Here is a 21,349-nt window from a genome sequence, read left to right on the forward strand (position 1 = left end):
AAAAGCGAATCAATGATTTAATATATGATTGTAGTAGGTTTTTTGTGTGTTTTGTCTTTTAGAAAATGACCCTTTTCTTCGTGTGAGTATGCTTCATTCGCATCTCACCTCACCTCGTTATGTTTCTCTCCACCATTCATATTTATTTATTTTCTTTTCCAACTCATATCTTTAATACTCTTTCACATATTTTTTTTGGGAGCGTTTTACGAAATTAAAAGCCTACATGCAAAAATACATGACTAATTTATATCTATAGATAATAGATGGGTTATGAACTAACTATATGTCTATACATTATAATGTAGTTAAGGATCTTAGTACATTTGCCAAAAAGACAAGCCTTAAAATTTCCGGAGCTAATCACAGTTTACAAAGGGATTATAGACTATAAACCAAACTAGAAACTGCCAAAGTCAGGAATCTCTTTGTTTTTTTCCTTTCTCCCATCACATCTCTCTCTCTCTCTCTCTCTCTTCACAATAGTCCTTTGGACAGAACAAAAGAGAGAGAAGATAGTGAATAATGGAAGGCTGCTTTTCTTCGTGAATCTCAGAATCTAAAAGACTGTGAGAGAGAGATTTGCTAAAACCACTTTCAATTTCTCTAATTCCACTTCTCTCTCTTTAGCCATTTAGAATGAAGAAAAGTTTCACTTTACTCATCCTCCTCTTCCTCTGTTCTCTCGTCTTCCCCACAGTCTTGAGCAATCTGCTCGTTGAACCGGTCCAACCCAACACTGTACCAGCCTTCCCCGTCGAAACCCAAGCTCAAAGCTGCCGTCTTGACCTCTCCGACGAGCTTTTCGGAGGCGTTAAAGAAGCCTGCGGAAGAAACCTCGACCGGAGCCGATGCTGCCCTGTTTTAGCCGCGTGGCTTTTCGCAGCTCACGCTCGCTCTGCTCTACAGCTACCAGCTCCTGCTCCGACTCCCGAATCTTCTGACCCTGACGAACCCATGAAGCCTGACGACTCGCAGAAGTGCGTCAACACATTGCAGACCGCGCTTTTGACTAAACAAATCAAGATCCCTCAGCCTAACTCCAGCTGCGATGCAATCTTGTGCTTTTGTGGCATTCGTCTCCACCAGATTAGCTCACTCTCTTGTCCCGCGGCTTTTAACGTCTCCTCCGGCTTCAAAAACGCAACTCCCACCGCCGCCGTCAAGAATCTTGAGAAAGAATGTCGGAACTCAACTTACTCTGGTTGTACCAGATGCCTCGGCGCTCTTCAAAAGGTCCAATTTTTATTTTTATTTTTGGGTTAAAGTTCGAATTTTTTTGCATTTCCGTTATATTAAATTTTCATACTTTATGTCCCCCTATACTAAGAATTCTCACACAGCATTTAATGATTTCTTATCCTTAAAAAGCATAATAAATGTTTTGCTTTCATTTGCGTGAAGTCTTCTTCAGTATGTTCATTACTGTCACTCTCTATCCATGAGTAACATGTTCACCACCATATTACTAGCAATTACATTGTTATCTTTGAACATTATTGTTTGTTATCTTTGGCTATCCTTTTAGGTTGCAAACAATTGGTGATGTGCTTTTTCAGAAACTTTTTTTTGTTTTTGTTTTTGTATAACCCAAAGCACTGAAACACTCTGAAACCCTTCACTTTCACACGCAATATTTTTCCTTTAATAATTTTAATTATTTTTTACTTAAAAATCTTGTTGTTTTTTTTTTTTGATTTGGTTTCAAATTTTGATGGATTACAGCTAAAGGTTAGAGGAGGAAACAAGAAGACAACAACAGAGAGAGGGAGTAAGATGATGAGCAAAGATTGCCAGCTCATGGGACTCACATGGCTACTGGCTCGTAATAAAACGGCATACATCCCCACAGTTTCAGCTGTGTTGAGAGCCATTATGTACAGTCCACACCCACCTCACCTCAACAAGTGCAGTCCTGACCAAGAGAACATGCCATTAGCCGTTGACTCACTTCAGTTTCAGAGGAGCCTCTCTTCATCATCCCATCTTGTTGGTTTTTTACCGTTGTTACCCCTATTCCTCTGTTTCTTTCTCTTTCTTCTGTGATTTTTAGTAGTCTTATTTTTGGTCGGGAGGGGTTAAAGAGAGTCACGTGAAGCTACAAGACAGATTATGTGTGTATGTAAATGCTGTGCGCTCTTTTTTTTTTCTTGGTTCTGCAAACTCTAACCCTCATTTTTTGTTTTTTAACTGTGGTTTTGTCCAATTTAACACATTGTCCGAGTCTTGAAATTTTAAAATCTATATTGAGACTAGAAAGTTGTCATTTTGGACTATATAAATTATAAGATCCTCTATCATGTGCTCTTTAATAAACAATTAGAAGAGAGCCTTGTGTAATCGAATCCCAAGGACTATACTAACTAAGCATGTTGGTCGTCTCTACTAATGCGAATGTATTCACCCAAAGTCAAATCCAAAAGGCATTCACCCTTTTCTCCATATAAATCTCCTGTTTTTTAAATCCCTAGGCGCTAATCGGGCGATTGAGGTGGGCCTAGCGCCTAGCGAGAAAATCGAAAATTAAACGAAGATTAATCGGTAACTTGTTTTAGGGTTATTTTATTAAATTAACAATAAAATAAAAATATATTTTACTAAATATATGTATAATTCTGTTTAGGTTAAAAGGAAAATATCAAATAAAATATAAAACTATAGTATTATCTTTAAATTATGATAAATACATAAAAACATCATTTTAAAAGGAAATTTTATGATTTTGTTAAAAGTTATAAATTAGTTATTGTAAAACATATTAGGTGTTGACTGGTTCAGCCGCTACTTCCCGCAAACTTAGCGTTTGCGGGTCGTAGCGTTTGCTAGCGATTGGTACCAATCACACAAACCGCTTTTAATCGCTCACAACCGCTTTAAACCACTGAATTCCAAAAGCTGCTTCGCAAGCGTTTGCGGTTGCGAGCGATTGCATTTAGATTTTTTTTTTGTTTTTTTTAATAACTTGAAACAAATCAATGATAATGAAATAATTTTTTTATATATCTTTTACCTAACTATTTTATTCGTTAAAGATGAGAAAAAATAAAGTTTGGATACGATTGAGAATATTAAAAAATAAACAATTGGAAGAAAATAAGATTTCAATTAACAATAAACCGAAAACCTTAATGTAAATTTAATGGTACATCACACGTAAGTTCAAAAAAATCTTAATAAATATAACATTTCATCAGAAATTTAAGAAAATAAGATTATTTGTGAAAAATATATTAAAAAAAACTCACGAGTGACTTTTCTCAAATCTTGTTTGATCATTACTACCAATGCAAATACTACCCCCACAAAACTTATTGAGTGTGTATTTAAGAAAGAAGATCTACGATCTAAAGCATATGTTTGTCATTTATCAGATTACTTGATTAAATTTTTGGTAAAAATTCAAATTTATAAAGGATTAAGTATTTCAATATGAAATCTATTTGTTTTTTGAATAAATATTTTAGTATTTTTTAATAAATTTTAACTATAAATCAAGTTTAATAAAATTTTTGGTGTTTTTAAACATTTATATATTATATATGACATTTATTAGGTTCCAACCGCTATTGCACTCGCTGGTCAACCAGTCGTAAACCTCCCGCAAACGCACCAATTTTAAGCCGCTAAACTAGTCGTTCAAAATGCTTGAAACCGCAATCGCCCGCTTCTGCAATATCCCGCAACCGCAACTGCAACCGCAACGTTTGAACCAGCCAGGCCCTTAATTTGTTAATTTAAATGCCAAAATAACAAAAATATTAATGTTTGATTTTTATTTGGTTCTTAAAAAAATTGGTATACAAAAAATTAAGCGGAATTAAGCGGAAAATAATTGGACTAGACATGAATAATCGGATAATCGATGCTAGGCGGAGATTAGTCATTAATCGAGGCGGAGAGGGTGGACCTATCGATTATACGAGGCGTAATCGGTGTAGGCGGAGATTTTTAAAACAGGGGTTACCCTCATCATTATCCTCACGTACAAATTCTTGTAGATAGAATTTTTTTTCATTCCTTCCCTTCTAGTACCGATATTCCATGATTTTTAAACCTCAAGAAAAACTCTTGATCAGATTATTTTATCATTTGATTGAAGTAAACATGTTAAAAAAAAAACAAATCATAATTTCATAAACAAAACTTCATATTGTAAAGATACTTTTGTAAAATATACGCATAATGCAGGAAAATACCTAGTAACAAAACTAAAAGCAAAAAAAATCATATTCCCTATAGAAGCCTCATTAATGGATTTCTTATCTTATTTTGATTTTTGAGAGAAATACTTGTGTTCAATGTTATTGCATACAACATCACTTAAATTTATACTCAATGCGTAAAGATATATTTCCTCTAATGGATTTATTATCTTCTTTTGACTAATATGAGAGAGAGACAAATGTTTAATGTAATTGCATACAACATCACTTAAAAGTTATCCTCAAAGTGGAAAGTTATATTTCCTTTAGTTGCCCAACTAATAGATTTCTTATCGTATTTTGACTAATGAGAGAAAGACTAATATGATTGCATACAACATCATTTTAAAGTGTAAGGATAACTTGTCTTATAATACATGCTAAAAGGGACCTATTATAAACTTTCAAAATATATATTTTAAGGTCTAACTAATGAAATTCTTATCTTATATTGACTAATAAGTTAGAGAGAATAATGTTCAATGTGATTGCAAACAACATCACTTCAAGTTTTAAAAATAACTTTCCACAAATTACATTGCATTGTATGTGAGAAATTACTTAGAAATTAGAAAATTAAAAAGTAAGAGATTCATTATTCTTAAAAGCCTAATTAATGTATTTTTATCTTCTTTTGACTAATGGAAGAGAGAATAATAGGCTTGTATAAATATCTAACAAAAGTCCGAAACAAATCTATCCCTCAAGAACTTGTAACTTCGATCTCTCTTCCTGTTTTTCGTTGTCTCATGTAATTTAACCCAATGCTCTGACAACCACTCTCATCTATTCATCCATTTTCTCATCAAGTTCCGATAATAATAAGTTGTTTAATTTTTTCGAGTCACCTAAGAGAAATTCCAAAAGGGTACATGTTTCATATTTAGTAATTGATAAGATTTGAAGTATTTACTATATTTTCCTTGCAATTGATTACTGTATCAAAACATCAACCTTTTTAATTCAATGCTAGGTGCTTGAGTTTATGTAAATTCATGTTCTATTTTGATTTGTTGTCCAAAGATTAAGATGTATTTTGTTTTACAAGTGGTAAGGCATATAGAAAAATATATAAGTATGTGGATATGTCCTTTATGCATTGTTAATTTAATTGTATGAAAGCTTTCAACTTTGGATACTACTTAGTGTGATTTCAGTTTCTCTGTATGTTTAAAAGTTGTTTCTTATCAAAAATTTATTTATTTAATACTCTTACTCAATTTGAGTATATCAATTCATGAATACTTTAAAAAAAAAACAGTTCATGTTCAATTTGATTTACTTTATCGATCCAATTCCATGAGTATTCTATGTGGGCAGTTTGACAAATAGAGGAGGACATAAGTACCTTGGTGTATCCTTTATGTGAGTTTTGTTTAAGTTTTCAGACAATTTTGGACTTTATAAACCATTTATATCACATTGGGAAGTATTAAATCATATAATATTATTTTGTGTGTTCACATAGGTGTCATGTAATCATTAATGTTCTTAGAAAAACTAGAGGATTATATACTACATTTTGATTACAGGGACATGTTAGACTTCCCTTCGAATATCAAATATAAGATAGAAAAACATAATTAAATGATAATTTTGCTGCTTTAATAAATATGTGAACCATTTATTTTTTTTCATTATGTCGATGGTATGATTTTAACGTGATAACTTTCATTTTGTTGTCCTTATAACAGTTTCTAAAATGTTCATGCTTTGTTTTTTACAGGAGGTGATTTAATTTTTTTGGAAAGTGGAGATAACAGAAATGATAACACCGAATTTAGGCTCTCCATACTCCATCATCATGCAAGATTCTTGAACAGATTGGTTTGGAAATACAGTTGAGGTTGCAATGTCCGGTCTCACCATGTCATATTCCAAAACAGATAATCGAAAACAATGAAGATGATGAAGAGAGATTTTGTGGAAAGCACACATATATATATCGAGCTAGAGCCATCACAAACAGTAATTATCATTTAATAGAATGCTAATATAACTTGATTCAATACTTGTATTAAGAATCTTAAGGAGGGGAAAAACTCATTGGAACATTAATTCTACAACTTTAGTAAATGTATAGCTCTTTGCGTTTGTGTCGCTTGTATAAGGAATAACTAGTCAAGAAAGTATTCTACGAAAGCCACGCGCCATATAGAAAAATCATGATGACCAATTGTCATGGCATGTGACCTTCACGGAAAACGTTCGCGACTGATTTTCTTATTCAAACCTCATGTCCCAAATAGGTATACATAATCCAATTTTCAAAATATTAATTTCATAATCCATTGTTTCCCCTCTTTAGGACTCTCAATTAGATAGTGAACCTAGTTATATTGGTAGAGTTTTAAATGATAATTATTATTTGTTATGACTCTAGGTCGATATATATAGGTGCTTTTCACAAAAGCTCTGTTTATCATCTTCATTGTTTTTGATTATCTGTTTTGAAATATAACATGGTGAGACCAGTCATTGCAACATCAACTGTGATTCCAAATCATTATGTGCAAGAATCTTGCATGATGATAGAATATGACAAGCTTTCTGTGCATAGCAGAAGGAAAAGAGTTGATCTGTAACATCTGCTTTCTAAAATTGGGATATGAGCAAACCAAAGGATTGAGATTTTAACTAATTTTGGTTTAATTAAATTTTTGTTTAATCTAATTAAACCAAAAATCCCTAATCTCCTCTTATTGTCGGCGCCTCCTTTCCTTTTTGTGCTATTGTTGACATTGTTATCAGAGAGAAGGAGAGAAAGAGAGATAACTCTTGGTTATTTCGTGTAAAGGAGAAATAGAAGGAGATCAAGCTTTTTCTTTAGAGTAAATAGAGAAACAGAACTGTCAGGATATGGGAGAAGGAGGATCTGACTGTTCAAATCGTTTCGAAAAGTATTTAATTTTGGTAGGGTTGTAGATAAGAGATTTTCGTACACTCTCCTTTTTACAGAAGTGAATTTGAGTTAATATTCTAGGAGATATCGGCAGTTTCGTGGGGCGTTTCTTCTCAGTCACAGATTGAAACCAGCGGGTGTTTTGGGATCGATTTCAGTTTCATTTGAGATCTGATCGTGCTGAAATTTTGTGGGAAGCTTCTGGACTTCTGGACCTTGCTTTTCACCAGAGGGATTGGAAAGTTAACGGAGCAAGTTTGGTTGTTCTTGGATATTTGAGAGCCTCTTTTTTTTGTTGTAGTTATTTTCGTGAATCACTTGTTAAGGTGAGTGCATGACCATGGGCTTATCTGAGTAATTGAGTTGTATGACTTGTTTTGTGTGATAATGTGTAGGTGTGGTGCATGTATTATTGGGTTTTCTGTTTAATGAATGGTTTGTTATGTTTTATTTGTGGTTGTACTAGTACTCTTGATTTGCTTGTGTGTATAGCTCGTAGATGGGAAGATCGCCTCACTGAGTATTTCTGGTAATACTCACGCATCTCATTGTGTTTGTGGTGTAGGTAAAAGCAAGGTGTGATTGTGGGATCATAGCAATGAAGAGGAGGATTTTCTAGGGACTTAGTTGTTATGCTTTGGTTTCTGCTAGGTTGCTAGAATTGGAATATTGGTGTTAGAACCATGGTTTAAGTTGCTAGTTTTTTGATCTATGATTCTGGTTAATTATTGGTTTATTATTCTTGGTATTTTGCGCTGCTTATTTAGTGATTTGAGTTTTTGCATATTTAAATAAATATTTTTGGATTATTATTTATTATTATTATTTATTACTTATTATTAAAAAAATGGGTTGGATTGTTTCATGATCAAAGAAGGCCTTCTTGTCTTGCAAACCCGGAGGTAAATTCATCATCATTTTCCCCTGTTTTTGCTTGAAATCTTTTTTTTTTCTCATGTATTCAACATTTTGGTATAATGGTCTACACTAAAATTGTAACATTATTTTTGTTTGGCGGAGAGATATTCTAAAACAAGATTTGGAGATGTTTTGGGCTTACCATAATTCCACAGGTAATTCATTTATGTATTGCTAAGAGCATCATCACAGAAAAAACATATTTATATAAAATAATTAGATCTCAAATATTTTCTAGCGTTACCCAAAATCTCTGAGTTATTTTCGTGAATACATGGTTATAGGAAGGTTGATTTACCTCAGACGAGGATCAAACGAGTTATGAAATCCAATCCTCAAGTCAAGGTTTAAAAATTCACATATATTATCTCTTTCGATAATCCTATGATTTTTATTGATTGTGCTTAGAGTTTTTCAAAATTTCCATTCTGATAAAAAATTCTCTTGTTAAATTTAGATAATGTTATTGTTAATGATTTTACTGTTCAACTAATCATGAAATAGGGGTGACAGATAAAAATATGTGGGTTTATTGATTTTATTGGAAAAAAAAATTTGTTGAGTGAAATAAATTATTTTTTTTCATGGTCAGCTGGAATAGTCCTGTTCTTTTGGCTAAAGCTTGTGACATTTTCATTCAGGAGGTAACCCTCCGTGCCTGGAGACAGACTCAATCACACTCTCGCACCACCATCCGAAGTTGTGTGATATATATGAAGCCTTAAAAACTTCAGTTATTTATGATAAACTGGCTGATCATGAATTTTTTGAAAAATGTTCTATCAACCATCAGGTTATATTCTCATCTTTTGCAATATTACCTTATGAAATCAACCAAATTTGTGTTTATGTTTTGCATAACGTATGTTATCCATGTTAATTATGCTACTATTCTATTCTTAAACTATTTTTTTCTATTTTAGGGTATGTCGCCACAAGGTGTCGTACATGGGCAACTGAATACACCTGCAAATGTGGATGTGCTGAAAATGAAAGCTCCGATTGATATAGACCAAAATTCAGCAGGTATATCAATTGACTTTTTGATTGGTATTACTTGAACAAACAAGATGATGCAACTCTAAGTTAGATATCTCGTCTGTTTCTTGGATTTTCAGCAAAGCTTTTACAATGTAACTGCTGATGATTTTATCGAGATTGGAAAGTTTAAGCTCCACCCTAAGCTCCCGGTGATTTTTTTTTTTTTGAACTTCTATATGCACAACAAACTTACAAAAAAAAAAAGAAAACCGAGCTAATAACAATGGATTTCAAAAACACAATAACTCATAAAGCATTTCGTTGTTCTTATGGCTTTGATTTTGCAGTGAAAATTTTCTTGGTGGAAGCCGTTACGGAAGAGAAACTCAGCTGAAAGATGGAGAAGACATATGAAGAACAATTCACCCAAAAACCATGTTTTTGAATATGATTCTTGTGAGAAATTTGGTTGAAATGGGTAGTTTTACCTTTAAATATTTAATACTTCTTATATGTATGATTAACTTGTGCCCAAAACAAAAGTTTTATGACCAGTAAGCCATAACTAATTTAGAGAATTAAGTACATTTTTAAAAAATATACAACTATCTGCAAGTAAACTACACCACTAGACTAAATAGCTTGCAGTGAACTGCTTGTAACTTTTCATGTAAATGCAATCTAAACGTTTTATATCACTCTTATAAAAGATAAGAATATTCCAGCTTGTAACTTTAACTATTTTTCATAATTATAATTAGCACATACCTCATTGTTCAGGTTAGCTGTTATGCTTTCCTAAATACTAGACCTGGTTGTAGTGGTAGCGTGATCCGATGGCAATGATGAATCAAAACCTCCCACTGGAACCTGGTGGTTTTGATGAACTGAAACCTCCGACTGGACCTATTGATTATGATGAAAGTTAACCTCCTACTGGGCCAAATCCTGGTCCAGATTCTTATGCCTATGATGATGTGAATCTCCAATGAGTTCTAATCCCGGTGCAAATTCTGACCAGCCACTCTACTAGACAGAAGAGACATATTTGATCAACGTGAAAAAGGTTCAAATCAGAAATTGAATTTAGAATTTGTTCTTGTAGATGATTGGCCTCGTATTTTGTAATATCTAATATTGTACTATAAGCTATCTTTACTCGGAAAAAAACAACGTTTGTATGAATACAAAAACACCATATGCTGTGAGAAAATGGGTACATAACATAAAACATGTTATAGTACAGTATGTTGGTATTTCAGTGGATGCTCTGCAACAGCTACTGCCTTTTCAATGTTCTGAAACTGAGCAAGCACGACTTCTTAGTACAGTCACCGTAGAGGAAATATGATTAGTTTTGTTTGCCATGCCCAATGATAAATCTTCCAGACCAGATGAGTATACAACAGAGTTTTTCAAAGCAACATGGGATATGTAGGTTTGGAATTCATAATGGCAGTTCAATCTTTTTCGAGAAGGGTTTGTTGCCAGAAGGGATTAACTCTACCATATTTGCCATTATCCCCAAGAAACAAGATGCAGCAGAAAGGGGAGATTACAGGCCCATCTCCTGCTGCAATGTGGTCATCTCCAAAATCATAGCTAACTGCCTCAAAATATTGCTCCCAAAGTTCATTGCAAGTAATGAATCTACTTTTGTGAAAGACAAATTGTTGGTTGAGATGTGTTGTTGGTGACAGAGCTTGTAAAGGATTATGATAAAGACTCAGTTTAATGTCGTTGTGCAATTCGAATTGATGTTTCCAAAGCTTTTGACTCTGTTCAGTGGTCCTTCATAATTAACGTCCTTACCGTAATGAGTTTCCCTCCAATGTTTATTCACTGGATTAAATTATGCATTACTACAGCCTCATTCTCAGTTCAGGTTAATGGTGAACTTCTATTTCCAGAGTTCACGAGGTCTAAGACAGGGTTGTTCCCTATTTCTTAGTACAGTCACCGCAGAGGATATATGATTAGTTTTGTTTGCCATGCCCAATGATAAATCTTCCAGACCAGATGAGTATACAACAGAGTTTTTCAAAGCAACATGGGATATATAGGTTTGGAATTCATAATGGCAGTTCAATCTTTTTCGAGAAGGGTTTGTTGCCAGAAGGGATTAACTCTACCATATTTGCCATTATCCCCAAGAAACAAGATGCAGCAGAAAGGGGAGATTACAGGCCCATCTCCTGCTGCAATGTGGTCATCTCCAAGATCATAGCTAACTGCCTCAAAATATTGCTCCCAAAATTCATTGCAAGTAATCAATCTGCTTTTGTGAAAGATAAATTGTTGGTTGAGAATGTGTTGTTGGTGACAGAGCTTGTAAAGGATTATGATAAAGACTCAGTTTAATGTCGTTGTGCAATTCAAATTGATGTTTCCAAAGCTTTTGACTCTGTTCAGTGGTCCTTCATAATTAACGTCCTTACCGTAATGAGTTTCCCTCCAATGTTTATTCACTGGATTAAATTATGCATTACTACAGCCTCATTCTCAGTTCAGGTTAATGGTGAACTTCTATTTCCAGAGTTCACGAGGTCTAAGACAGGGTTGTTCCCTATCTCCATACTTTTCTTGTCATAAGTATGGATGTCCTCTCCAAATTGTTGGATAGAACAGCATCTGCAAACCAGTTCGGGTATCATCCTTGGTGCAAGCTTATAGGATTAACCCATCATAGTTTTGCAGACGACCTCATGGTACTCTCTGATGGCAAGATTCGCTCGGTGGAAGGGATCATCGCGGTTTTTGATGAGTTTGCTAAGATCTCAGGCCTAAAGATAAGCTTGGAAAAGTCGACAATGTTTTTAGCTGGTGTCTCTGCACTAGCTCATCAGGAGTTGTCTACTAGCTTCACTATCAAAGTCGGCCAGCTCCCAGTGCGGTATTTGGGGCTACCTTTGGTTACTAAGAGACTCACGACAACTGATTATCTTCCGCTGCTTGAGAGAATCAGAAAACGGATAGGGTCTTGGACGGCTCGTTCTCTATCATACGCCGGACGCTTGGACCTGATTAAAGCACTGTTGTGGAGCATCTGCAACTTCTGGTTGACTGCGTTCAGGTTGCCACGCCATTTCATTCGTGAAATAGTGAAACGACCCAACCCGTTTTTTTAAAAATAATAAATAATAATAATAATAATAATAATAATAATAATAATAAATAATTAAACTCCAACTAGTGGTTCCATACCCACTAGCCACCTAACCACAATCACAACCAACAGCGGAAATAACAAATACCAATAAATATCCAATAATAATAACCATATTCAAAACATAACCAATATCCAATAACCAAACAACAGGAATCATAGAACCAGCAACCTAGCAACGTTTCTAATGACCCAACTCTAGCAACCTAGCAAAGCCACACAACAACCAATCGAGTCCNGATTAGTTTTGTTTGCCATGCCCAATGATAAATCTTCCAGACCAGATGAGTATACAACAGAGTTTTTCAAAGCAACATGGGATATATAGGTTTGGAATTCATAATGGCAGTTCAATCTTTTTCGAGAAGGGTTTGTTGCCAGAAGGGATTAACTCTACCATATTTGCCATTATCCCCAAGAAACAAGATGCAGCAGAAAGGGGAGATTACAGGCCCATCTCCTGCTGCAATGTGGTCATCTCCAAGATCATAGCTAACTGCCTCAAAATATTGCTCCCAAAATTCATTGCAAGTAATCAATCTGCTTTTGTGAAAGATAAATTGTTGGTTGAGAATGTGTTGTTGGTGACAGAGCTTGTAAAGGATTATGATAAAGACTCAGTTTAATGTCGTTGTGCAATTCAAATTGATGTTTCCAAAGCTTTTGACTCTGTTCAGTGGTCCTTCATAATTAACGTCCTTACCGTAATGAGTTTCCCTCCAATGTTTATTCACTGGATTAAATTATGCATTACTACAGCCTCATTCTCAGTTCAGGTTAATGGTGAACTTCTATTTCCAGAGTTCACGAGGTCTAAGACAGGGTTGTTCCCTATCTCCATACTTTTCTTGTCATAAGTATGGATGTCCTCTCCAAATTGTTGGATAGAACAGCATCTGCAAACCAGTTCGGGTATCATCCTTGGTGCAAGCTTATAGGATTAACCCATCATAGTTTTGCAGACGACCTCATGGTACTCTCTGATGGCAAGATTCGCTCGGTGGAAGGGATCATCGCGGTTTTTGATGAGTTTGCTAAGATCTCAGGCCTAAAGATAAGCTTGGAAAAGTCGACAATGTTTTTAGCTGGTGTCTCTGCACTAGCTCATCAGGAGTTGTCTACTAGCTTCACTATCAAAGTCGGCCAGCTCCCAGTGCGGTATTTGGGGCTACCTTTGGTTACTAAGAGACTCACGACAACTGATTATCTTCCGCTGCTTGAGAGAATCAGAAAACGGATAGGGTCTTGGACGGCTCGTTCTCTATCATACGCCGGACGCTTGGACCTGATTAAAGCACTGTTGTGGAGCATCTGCAACTTCTGGTTGACTGCGTTCAGGTTGCCACGCCATTTCATTCGTGAAATAGTGAAACGACCCAACCCGTTTTTTTAAAAATAATAAATAATAATAATAATAATAATAATAATAATAATAATAAATAATTAAACTCCAACTAGTGGTTCCATACCCACTAGCCACCTAACCACAATCACAACCAACAGCGGAAATAACAAATACCAATAAATATCCAATAATAATAACCATATTCAAAACATAACCAATATCCAATAACCAAACAACAGGAATCATAGAACCAGCAACCTAGCAACGTTTCTAATGACCCAACTCTAGCAACCTAGCAAAGCCACACAACAACCAATCGAGTCCCTAGAACATTCTCCTCTTCATTGTCTTGATTCCACGATCACACTTTGCCTTTACCTGCACCACAAACACAAATTGCAATGCATGAGTATTTTATACACACTTAGTAAGGCAATCCTCCCATCTACTGGGTTATACACGCAAGCAATAGAGACATCTCTAACCATCAACCAACAATCAACAATAACAAACCAGGACTCTGCATCGACCGACACCGAGTATGCATCAACCGACACCAGTTGGGGGTTGCGTCGACCGACGCAAGATATGCATCAACCGATGCAAGGTTAACTTTCATCGACCGATGCTACCATTGCATCAACCGACGCATGCTCAACATAGCACGAAAACCCTAGATTTTGCGTGCCGTCCTCGCATTTGCATCGACCGACGCACAAAGTGCATCGACCGATGCAATGCCGAGCATCGTTTTCCCTCGAATTTTCTCGCCGAATCTTGGTTCCTACAACCACAAAACTCGATCCCAAGCCGCAAGGAAGCTTTCTAACGTACCAAATATCAATCTAACAAGCCCAACAACACATAACAAGCAAATCAGAGATATCTCCAGCTTAGATAAGCCATGGTCATGCACTTACCATTGCCAAGACAATTCTGAACCTCAAACAAGCAAGAAAAACACTTCAAGACGCTCCTACAACGATCCCAACTACAGATCTCTACAGGAACAGCTCCCAATCTCCCAAACTCCTCAAGAACACTCAAGAACACTTAGAAAACCTTTTGTCTCGTTTCTATCCCTCAAAAGCGGCCAAACACGACTAATGAGACCAAACTCGAGTTAAGGGTTTTCCTAACCCAAAACGCAGCCTTTAACTTAAGTCGAACCGCAGAAAAACAACCTTGCATCGACCGCATCGACCGATGCAATCCCTAAACCGGGATTTCGGTTCGCAGATATTACAAATAGAAAGTTGTGCTCTGCTTTGTTATGATCAGGCCCGGAACGGAATCCAAAGAAAGCAAAAATATCATGGGATAAAATCTGTAAACCTACATATGAGGGAGGTCTGGGATCACGCTCTATCAAGGAGGCCAATAATGTTTGTTGTCTCAAATTAATCTGGAGGATCATATCTCACGGCAATTCTCAGTGGGCTAAATGGACAAACATTGTAATGACCCTCACCAAGGCTAGAAATCCCAAAATAAAAAGTTCGAGGAAAAGACCAGAAAAGACGCGGGAAGAAGAATATGATGAATGAGGAAGAACGAACCATAGCATGTCCTAGGAAAAATTGATCGGGAGTTAGCCGAACCAAGACGGAGTGATCGGAGAAACAATCGGAACTCTGCGACCGATCGAGTGTCAATCGCCGAGAAGTGGCCGAGGCGTACCGAGGGTACCGAGACGATGACCGAGACGACGGCCGAGTGATGGCCGAGAAATGTCAAAGAGTGTCGAGGCATATCGAGGATTGCCGAGAAATGTCGAAGAGTGTCGAGGCATATCGAGGATTGCCAAGGAATGTCGAAGAGTGTCGAGGCATATCCAGGATTGCCGAGAAATGTCAAAGAGTGTCTAGGCATATCGAGGATTGCCGAGAAATGTCGAAGAGTGTCGAGGCGTATCGAAGATTGCCGGAAAATATCGAGGATTATCAAAGCGTATCGAGAAATGCCGAGAAAGACCGAGTTTTGCCGGACGGCCGGGCGAACGCCGGACGAATCCAACAAGATTCCGGATTTTGCGGAGGTTGTTGGCGGTGCAAAAATGATTCGAATTTTGCATCTAGCCAATCGGAATTCATGCAAATATGGAACTAAATCATTGTGTCCTTGAAAAACACTAGGAAATGACATAATCATTATGTTCCTAAGTGTTGGCCAATGAGGTTGATAAATGTGGGAGACAAAGGAGAGATTCTCTTGTCCTTACCAAATCATGGGAAAAGGGAGAAGAACATTGATGGCTTGGGCGCCAAGTGTTCGCCAAAGGGAGAGAGGAGGAGAAGTTAGTATGTGCGCGACATGCATTGGGGGGTTGCACCGCCCATCTTCTCTATCTAAGGGATGTCACCCTTCACATTTCAATCACTTAGCTCAAAGAAGAAAGAAAACTAAAGCTCTAGAGCCATGTTCTCTGTCAAGAGGAGAGAGACATTCTCAAAGCCGGGGAGGTGCTGTCGAGGTGAGAAGCGGTCAAAGTGAAGGCGACGCTGTTGGTGAGAAGGAAGAGTCTGTCTGATCTGCGGTGCTGTGAAGTCAGGAGAATCAATCTGCCAATCGCTGTGAGTTATGTGGTCTTTGTGTGTTAGATCCTTGGTAGGTTGTGTGGGGTGCTGCATGGGTCCTTCGGGCCGTGTATGTACCTATTGATTGTTGCATCTAGTCTAGGTTCATGGTAGAACTAGATAGATGGTTGCATGCGTAAACGGTAGGATTCGCTAGAATTCATGTTTAAAATGGACATAGAATTATGCTAGGAATCGCCATGCATGATGAGAAGTGATGAGACTTGAGATGCATGATTCGGGAGGAATTGATACATGATTAGCAATGAGATTGCTTAAAAATTGGACCAAGGATCTGCATGATGAACAAAACTAATTGGATTTTGTAGCAAATGTGATTTGCTTAAAAATTGGATAAATTAGTTGCATGCATGTAGAAAAATCTAGGCTGCTTGAATTGTAGTTCACGCTGCTTACAGATTTTTGTGGGTATTTTGCTTGAATTGCTTGCCAGTAGGCTTGAATTCTCGTTTGAATTAGTTATCACCGCTTTGGATGGATCCCGATGACCTCCATCTAGTAGGGGGTTTGATTGTTGTTGTGGATGTAGTTGTACTTGACTTATCTTTGTGATATTCTTATAATTGCATGTGGTGTGGTAGTACAAAACTCTTAGCGTTAGCGAACCTATGCGTTGTAGTAGTGTCTTAGCTAGTCTCTTGAATCGAGGATTTCTTGAGTCGTAGCTAGGATAGAGTGGTCGATTTTCTGTTCCATGAGAATGTTGCTTGTCTCACGGGGAGTTCCTGGTGCACACTCACGTGAGACATTGTCATGTCTAGTTGGCTACTAGAATGACTGCAACTTGACGTCGTAGCTTGTTGGGCTCACGCTGGTTACCTGGGTGGTTTTAGCGTGGGAACTTCTCCTTTTCTGGTTACCTAGGTGGTTTCAGCATTGGATGTGTCGTGGAACGGAACAGAGATCAACAGGGCCCTTAGGAGAAAGAGTCTAGAATATGCGTGTAACCCTTGTGGTACTCTAGGTTGGCTTGACGTTGTCGTTGAAGTAAAGAGTCTAGGGTAGGCAAGTAACTCTTGTCTGACCTTAGGTCGTCTTTGGATGAGAGAGGAGTCTAGGTTGATCGAGTCAAGTGTGTGTCCAATCTAACCTTTGCTTGTTGTTGATGTTATTGCTTCCGCTATCATTTCTGTTGCGTGACTTTGATTGTGTGGTTGTGATTTGCTTGTTTCCTTCCTTGTTTGAGGTAGTCCGGGTGGAAAATAGAATGCATGTTAGGGAGGGTACCCAGGCTCACTGAGTAATCATGTCGTAGTTCTTGTGTGTGTGCAGGAAGCTTAGTGGAGAGTAGAGCCGGAGCAAACGTAGGGTACCGGATAGGGTTGATTGCTTTGTGTGTTGTTTGTAAAACCCTATATATTTCCTAAAAATGTATTCTATAAGTTTTTCCGACTATACTTGTATATTGCTTGATAACTTATTTTCAATGTAATAAATTATTAAGTAATATAAATCGGGTTTTGGAGGAAATATGGCAAGTTGCATCCGATATAATGGCCTAGTCCGAGTCAACACAACGCGCCAGGGCCGCGAGGGTTGCAAAGCCTAAGAGAACCTCGGCCGCGGGCGGAGTCGCGTCCAGGAGGACTGGTCGGAAAATTGCAGCTTCCATCCCCCGGCCGGACCACCAGGATGCAATCTCTCGACACTATGGCGACCCGGGGCGTCCGCATCCTTGTCCGGGGCGTTACAGACATTAATTTGCTAAAGCAGGTATCCTTTTGGTTGATAAAGCCAAGCACAAGCCTAGACTCTTGGATTTGGAAGAAGCTTCTTAAATATGGAGAGGATACACGGTCTTTCTGTAAAGTGGAGTGGCAACAAGCACACTGACTTCTTTCTGATATTATAATTGGTCACTGTTGAGGAGACTAATAGACAGTACAGAGGAGCAAGGATTTGTAGACATTAGGACTCGACAGACAATGACAGTGGCTGAAGCCTGGACAAACCACGGGCGTCATCGACACAGAGCTGATAGTCTAAATGCGATGGAGGAGGTCCTATACACAACACTGTAGTCACAAAAAGATACACCTGATGTGGTCCTATGGAAAGGAAAGAATGATGACTTTAAGCCCAAGTTTTTTATGAAAGATACTTGGAACAACTTACGCACCCCATCACCTAAGATAGGTTGGCACAAGGGGATCTGGCTCAGTCAGGGGACACCCAAAATACGCTTTCTCCTCTTGGCTCGTAGTCCACAATCGTCTTTCCACAGGTGAGTGCATGTTGTAGTGGAATGTCAGGGCTGTTTGGGTTTGTGTACTCTATAACTCCAGTGAGGAAACGAGGGATCTCCTCTTCTTCTCCTATCCCTTCGCATCAGAGGTTTGGGTGTTCCTGGGAAAAGGAATTTTCAAGGCAAGCTACTCCACTAGTTGGTTTGACATCCTTATCACCATATCTAGCATTGGACACGATCAATCACAACACTTTTTAGAGCGATATATCTTTCAGGCAGTATTGTAGTCGATTTGGAGAGAGATAAATGGTCGACACCATGGGGAAGACCCAATCCCGTCTGTACAACTTATCAGGGGAATTGATCGACAAGTAAGAAATTGGTTTTTGTCAATTGGTCTACAATATGACCGAAAATATGTAAAACTCTTTTTTCCTAGCTTTTGTCTATTCTTTTTGACTAAAACAGTTGGCCACATGAAACACATGATGTAACAAAGATATATTTTTTTTTAATATAATTTAACATTTTATTAAAAAAAAAAGCATAGAAAAATAAAGAAAAACACTAATAAACACCAAAACTGAAAAGCCAAATCTTAATCAAAACTTAACGAAAGAAATAGCAAAAAGCAAAAACTCTACACCAAAACCGACGTAAACCTCGTACCGTGGGTTCAGCTTTCGTACTCGTACGAGCCTGCTGAACAAATTCACCTGAATCGTGATCAAACTGAAAAATCCCCAAATTTTCATTAGGGTTCGTGCTTGATTCAATTCATTCCCTCTTTGACTTCAACGGGTTTAGTGGATCTATATACTCGAAACAGCCCATTTAAAACTCAAGAAGATACAATTGGTCCGCTAGATTTTAACTTGAACATCACTTAATTTGAAAAAGAAGAACAAATTCTTCTCTAAAACACCACTTAGTCGTAAAACAAAAAACATGAAAGAAGAATCAGAAGCAATAACAAAGAGGCTACAACAGAGTTACTGGAGAGGGGCACGCCACATGTAGTGAATAGAGTTGGGGGCGGAACCAGTGAGGTCACAGAGAGTGAGGGAGGCGAGGTCGTAGAAGCCAAAGCCCGATCCAAAACTTCCAAAGTAGAGACGCAAAAAGCCTCGTTTGTGCCTAGGAAGATGCAGAGGTTGCCAATGTCGTGCATGTCAGATCCAATACATAGAGGTCAAATTCCATTGGAACATGAGATTCATAACTTCACAAAGTGTTGATGAAGTCATTAAGTGAGTTGTGTGAAGAGCCTGCAGCTAAAACAGAGGCTTTGAGTTTCTCTTTCAAACTTAGAGCTCTTCTCCTCATCTCAATACCTTCTTCATCCACCATTAACCTCTTCACAGCTCTCTCGACCGCTCCTCTCTCTAGCTCACCTTCCACTTGAATCCCTACTCTCCACACACATTCCAAGTACCTTGCATTTCCCATTTGATCAGTGGTAAAAGGCCTACATATCATTGGAACTCCTTCACCAAGGCTTTCTAGAGTCGAGTTCCATCCACAATGGCTCCAAAACGCTCCAACCGCAGAATGTGCAAGCACTTGCTTCTGCGGTGCCCATTTCACAACATAACCTCGATCCAATGTTACCATCTTACTAAACAACCCTTCCTCACACATTTCAGAACCACGAATGGAGCCTGGTCGGATCACCCACAAGAAGTTTTGGTTACTACTAACCAAACCCGAAGCCATTTCCAACACTTCTTTAGTTTCCATCGAAGTCATGCTTCCCAAACTTATATAAATCACCGAGCTCGACCTTTGTTTGTTTAGCCATTCTATGCAGCTCACGTTCTCTTCTAAAAGACTCGTCGGAGGAGCAGTAACCGCCATGTGAAGAGGCCCTATAGGATACACTGGAATTTCTAGTTCTTCTTGAAGCCGCTCCAAGGATGACATCTCCAGACATCTCGCCGTGTTGATTATCACAGAGGAAGCTGTCCCTTTATAACATGAATTCTTAAACAACTCCACTGAAGACTCCACTGAACACTCTGCTGATGCAAAGAATATAGTTGGCAGGTCTTTGTACCGTATAGGATGTAAGTCTGGTACTAGCTCCTCTTCTCGCCCACCGCCCTCTGCAAAACCATGCTGTTAAACGCAAACGCATAAAAAAGGCGTTTGAAAACATATATAGTAGAATCATATATTACCTTTAAGGTGAGCCAAACCATCTTTATCATAGAGTTTGCACATAAGGAAACGACAATCAAAAGATGATGCACTTGTAGTACTTAAAATAGCACTACGAAGCTTAATCTCTTTAACTGCTGGTTCAACAAAGTACATGAACTCGTCATAGATAACACAATCGATCTCTTCTTCATTAACCAACAACTGACCTAACAACTCCTTAAAGCTAACATAACACTCTTTAGCTAGCTTAATCAGAAACCTTACTGGTCCTAGATTGTTAAGAGCAGACTCTGGTAAGGTCTCTGGGATGGTGACAAACTGAAAATCAGACAAATCAGTTGATGGGTTTAAGTAGTTGAACTTGGTCTGAGCGACTGTAATTGAAAAACCTTTTAAGTGAAGTGCCCTTGCAAGTTGCATCATTGGAGTTATATGTCCTTGTGCTGGAGCTGGAACCAACACTACCCTTCTTCTCATCGCGAGCTTCTCCGCCATTTCCCAAAATAAGACTAAAAGATCCAACTTTCCTAATTCTCCATTGAAATAATTCTAATTCATGACCAAACTGGAAAGATTCTGAATCATGATCTAATTAAAAGAAGGAAAAAGGAGATTGCCCAAACTGTATGGTTCATGTTTGATTACATTTTATCGTTTAAAATTCTAATTTCGAGAAACTCTGTCCTTAGGTTCAGTGGGCACCAAACGAGCCAGTTAAACTAAACTCTGTTCTTATTTCTAAAGGCAACCCCAATGGGGATATATTTTAGGGCCTGTTAAAATTGTTTATAAATATATTTTGTAGTTTGAGTAGATTAAGAACTTTGTGATTGTTAATTAAAAGTTTATCCCCAACCCTAATGGTGGGTTCTTAGTTTGAGTCTCTT

The 21,349-nt window shown here is 37.7% G+C and overlaps 2 protein-coding genes across 2 annotated transcripts; one reads left to right on the forward strand and one right to left on the reverse strand.

The window, feature by feature from the left end:
• Positions 427-2,215, forward strand: LOC104730547 (uncharacterized GPI-anchored protein At4g28100-like). Its single transcript, XM_010449728.2, has 2 exons — positions 427-1,236; positions 1,726-2,215. The coding sequence occupies exons 1-2, from the start codon at positions 640-642 to the stop codon at positions 2,044-2,046; spliced, it is 918 nt and encodes a 305-aa protein (XP_010448030.1). The 5' UTR covers positions 427-639; the 3' UTR covers positions 2,047-2,215.
• On the reverse strand, positions 19,117-21,161 carry LOC104730548 (UDP-glycosyltransferase 76E7-like). The gene is made up of 2 exons (XM_010449729.2): positions 20,480-21,161; positions 19,117-20,404 (listed from the first exon to the last, which is right to left on the reverse strand). Exons 1-2 carry the CDS (start codon positions 20,955-20,957, stop codon positions 19,524-19,526), a joined length of 1,359 nt encoding a protein of 452 aa, XP_010448031.1. The 5' UTR covers positions 20,958-21,161; the 3' UTR covers positions 19,117-19,523.

This window comes from Camelina sativa, chromosome 12 (assembly GCF_000633955.1).
Source record: "Camelina sativa cultivar DH55 chromosome 12, Cs, whole genome shotgun sequence".
Taxonomy (NCBI): domain Eukaryota; kingdom Viridiplantae; phylum Streptophyta; class Magnoliopsida; order Brassicales; family Brassicaceae; genus Camelina; species Camelina sativa.

What these genes read in the sequence shown, in the direction of transcription:
- LOC104730547 (XM_010449728.2), top strand. Translation starts at nt 640, where the DNA reads ATGAAGAAAAGTTTCACTTTACTCATCCTCCTCTTCCTCTGTTCTCTC. An exon ending in GCCTCGGCGCTCTTCAAAAG is followed by an intron (nt 1,237 to 1,725) that starts GTCCAATTTTTA and finishes GATGGATTACAG; the next exon opens with CTAAAGGTTAGAGGAGGAAA.
- LOC104730548 (XM_010449729.2), bottom strand. Translation starts at nt 20,957, where the DNA reads ATGGCGGAGAAGCTCGCGATGAGAAGAAGGGTAGTGTTGGTTCCAGCT. An exon ending in TGGTTTGGCTCACCTTAAAG is followed by an intron (nt 20,405 to 20,479) that starts GTAATATATGAT and finishes ATGGTTTTGCAG; the next exon opens with AGGGCGGTGGGCGAGAAGAG.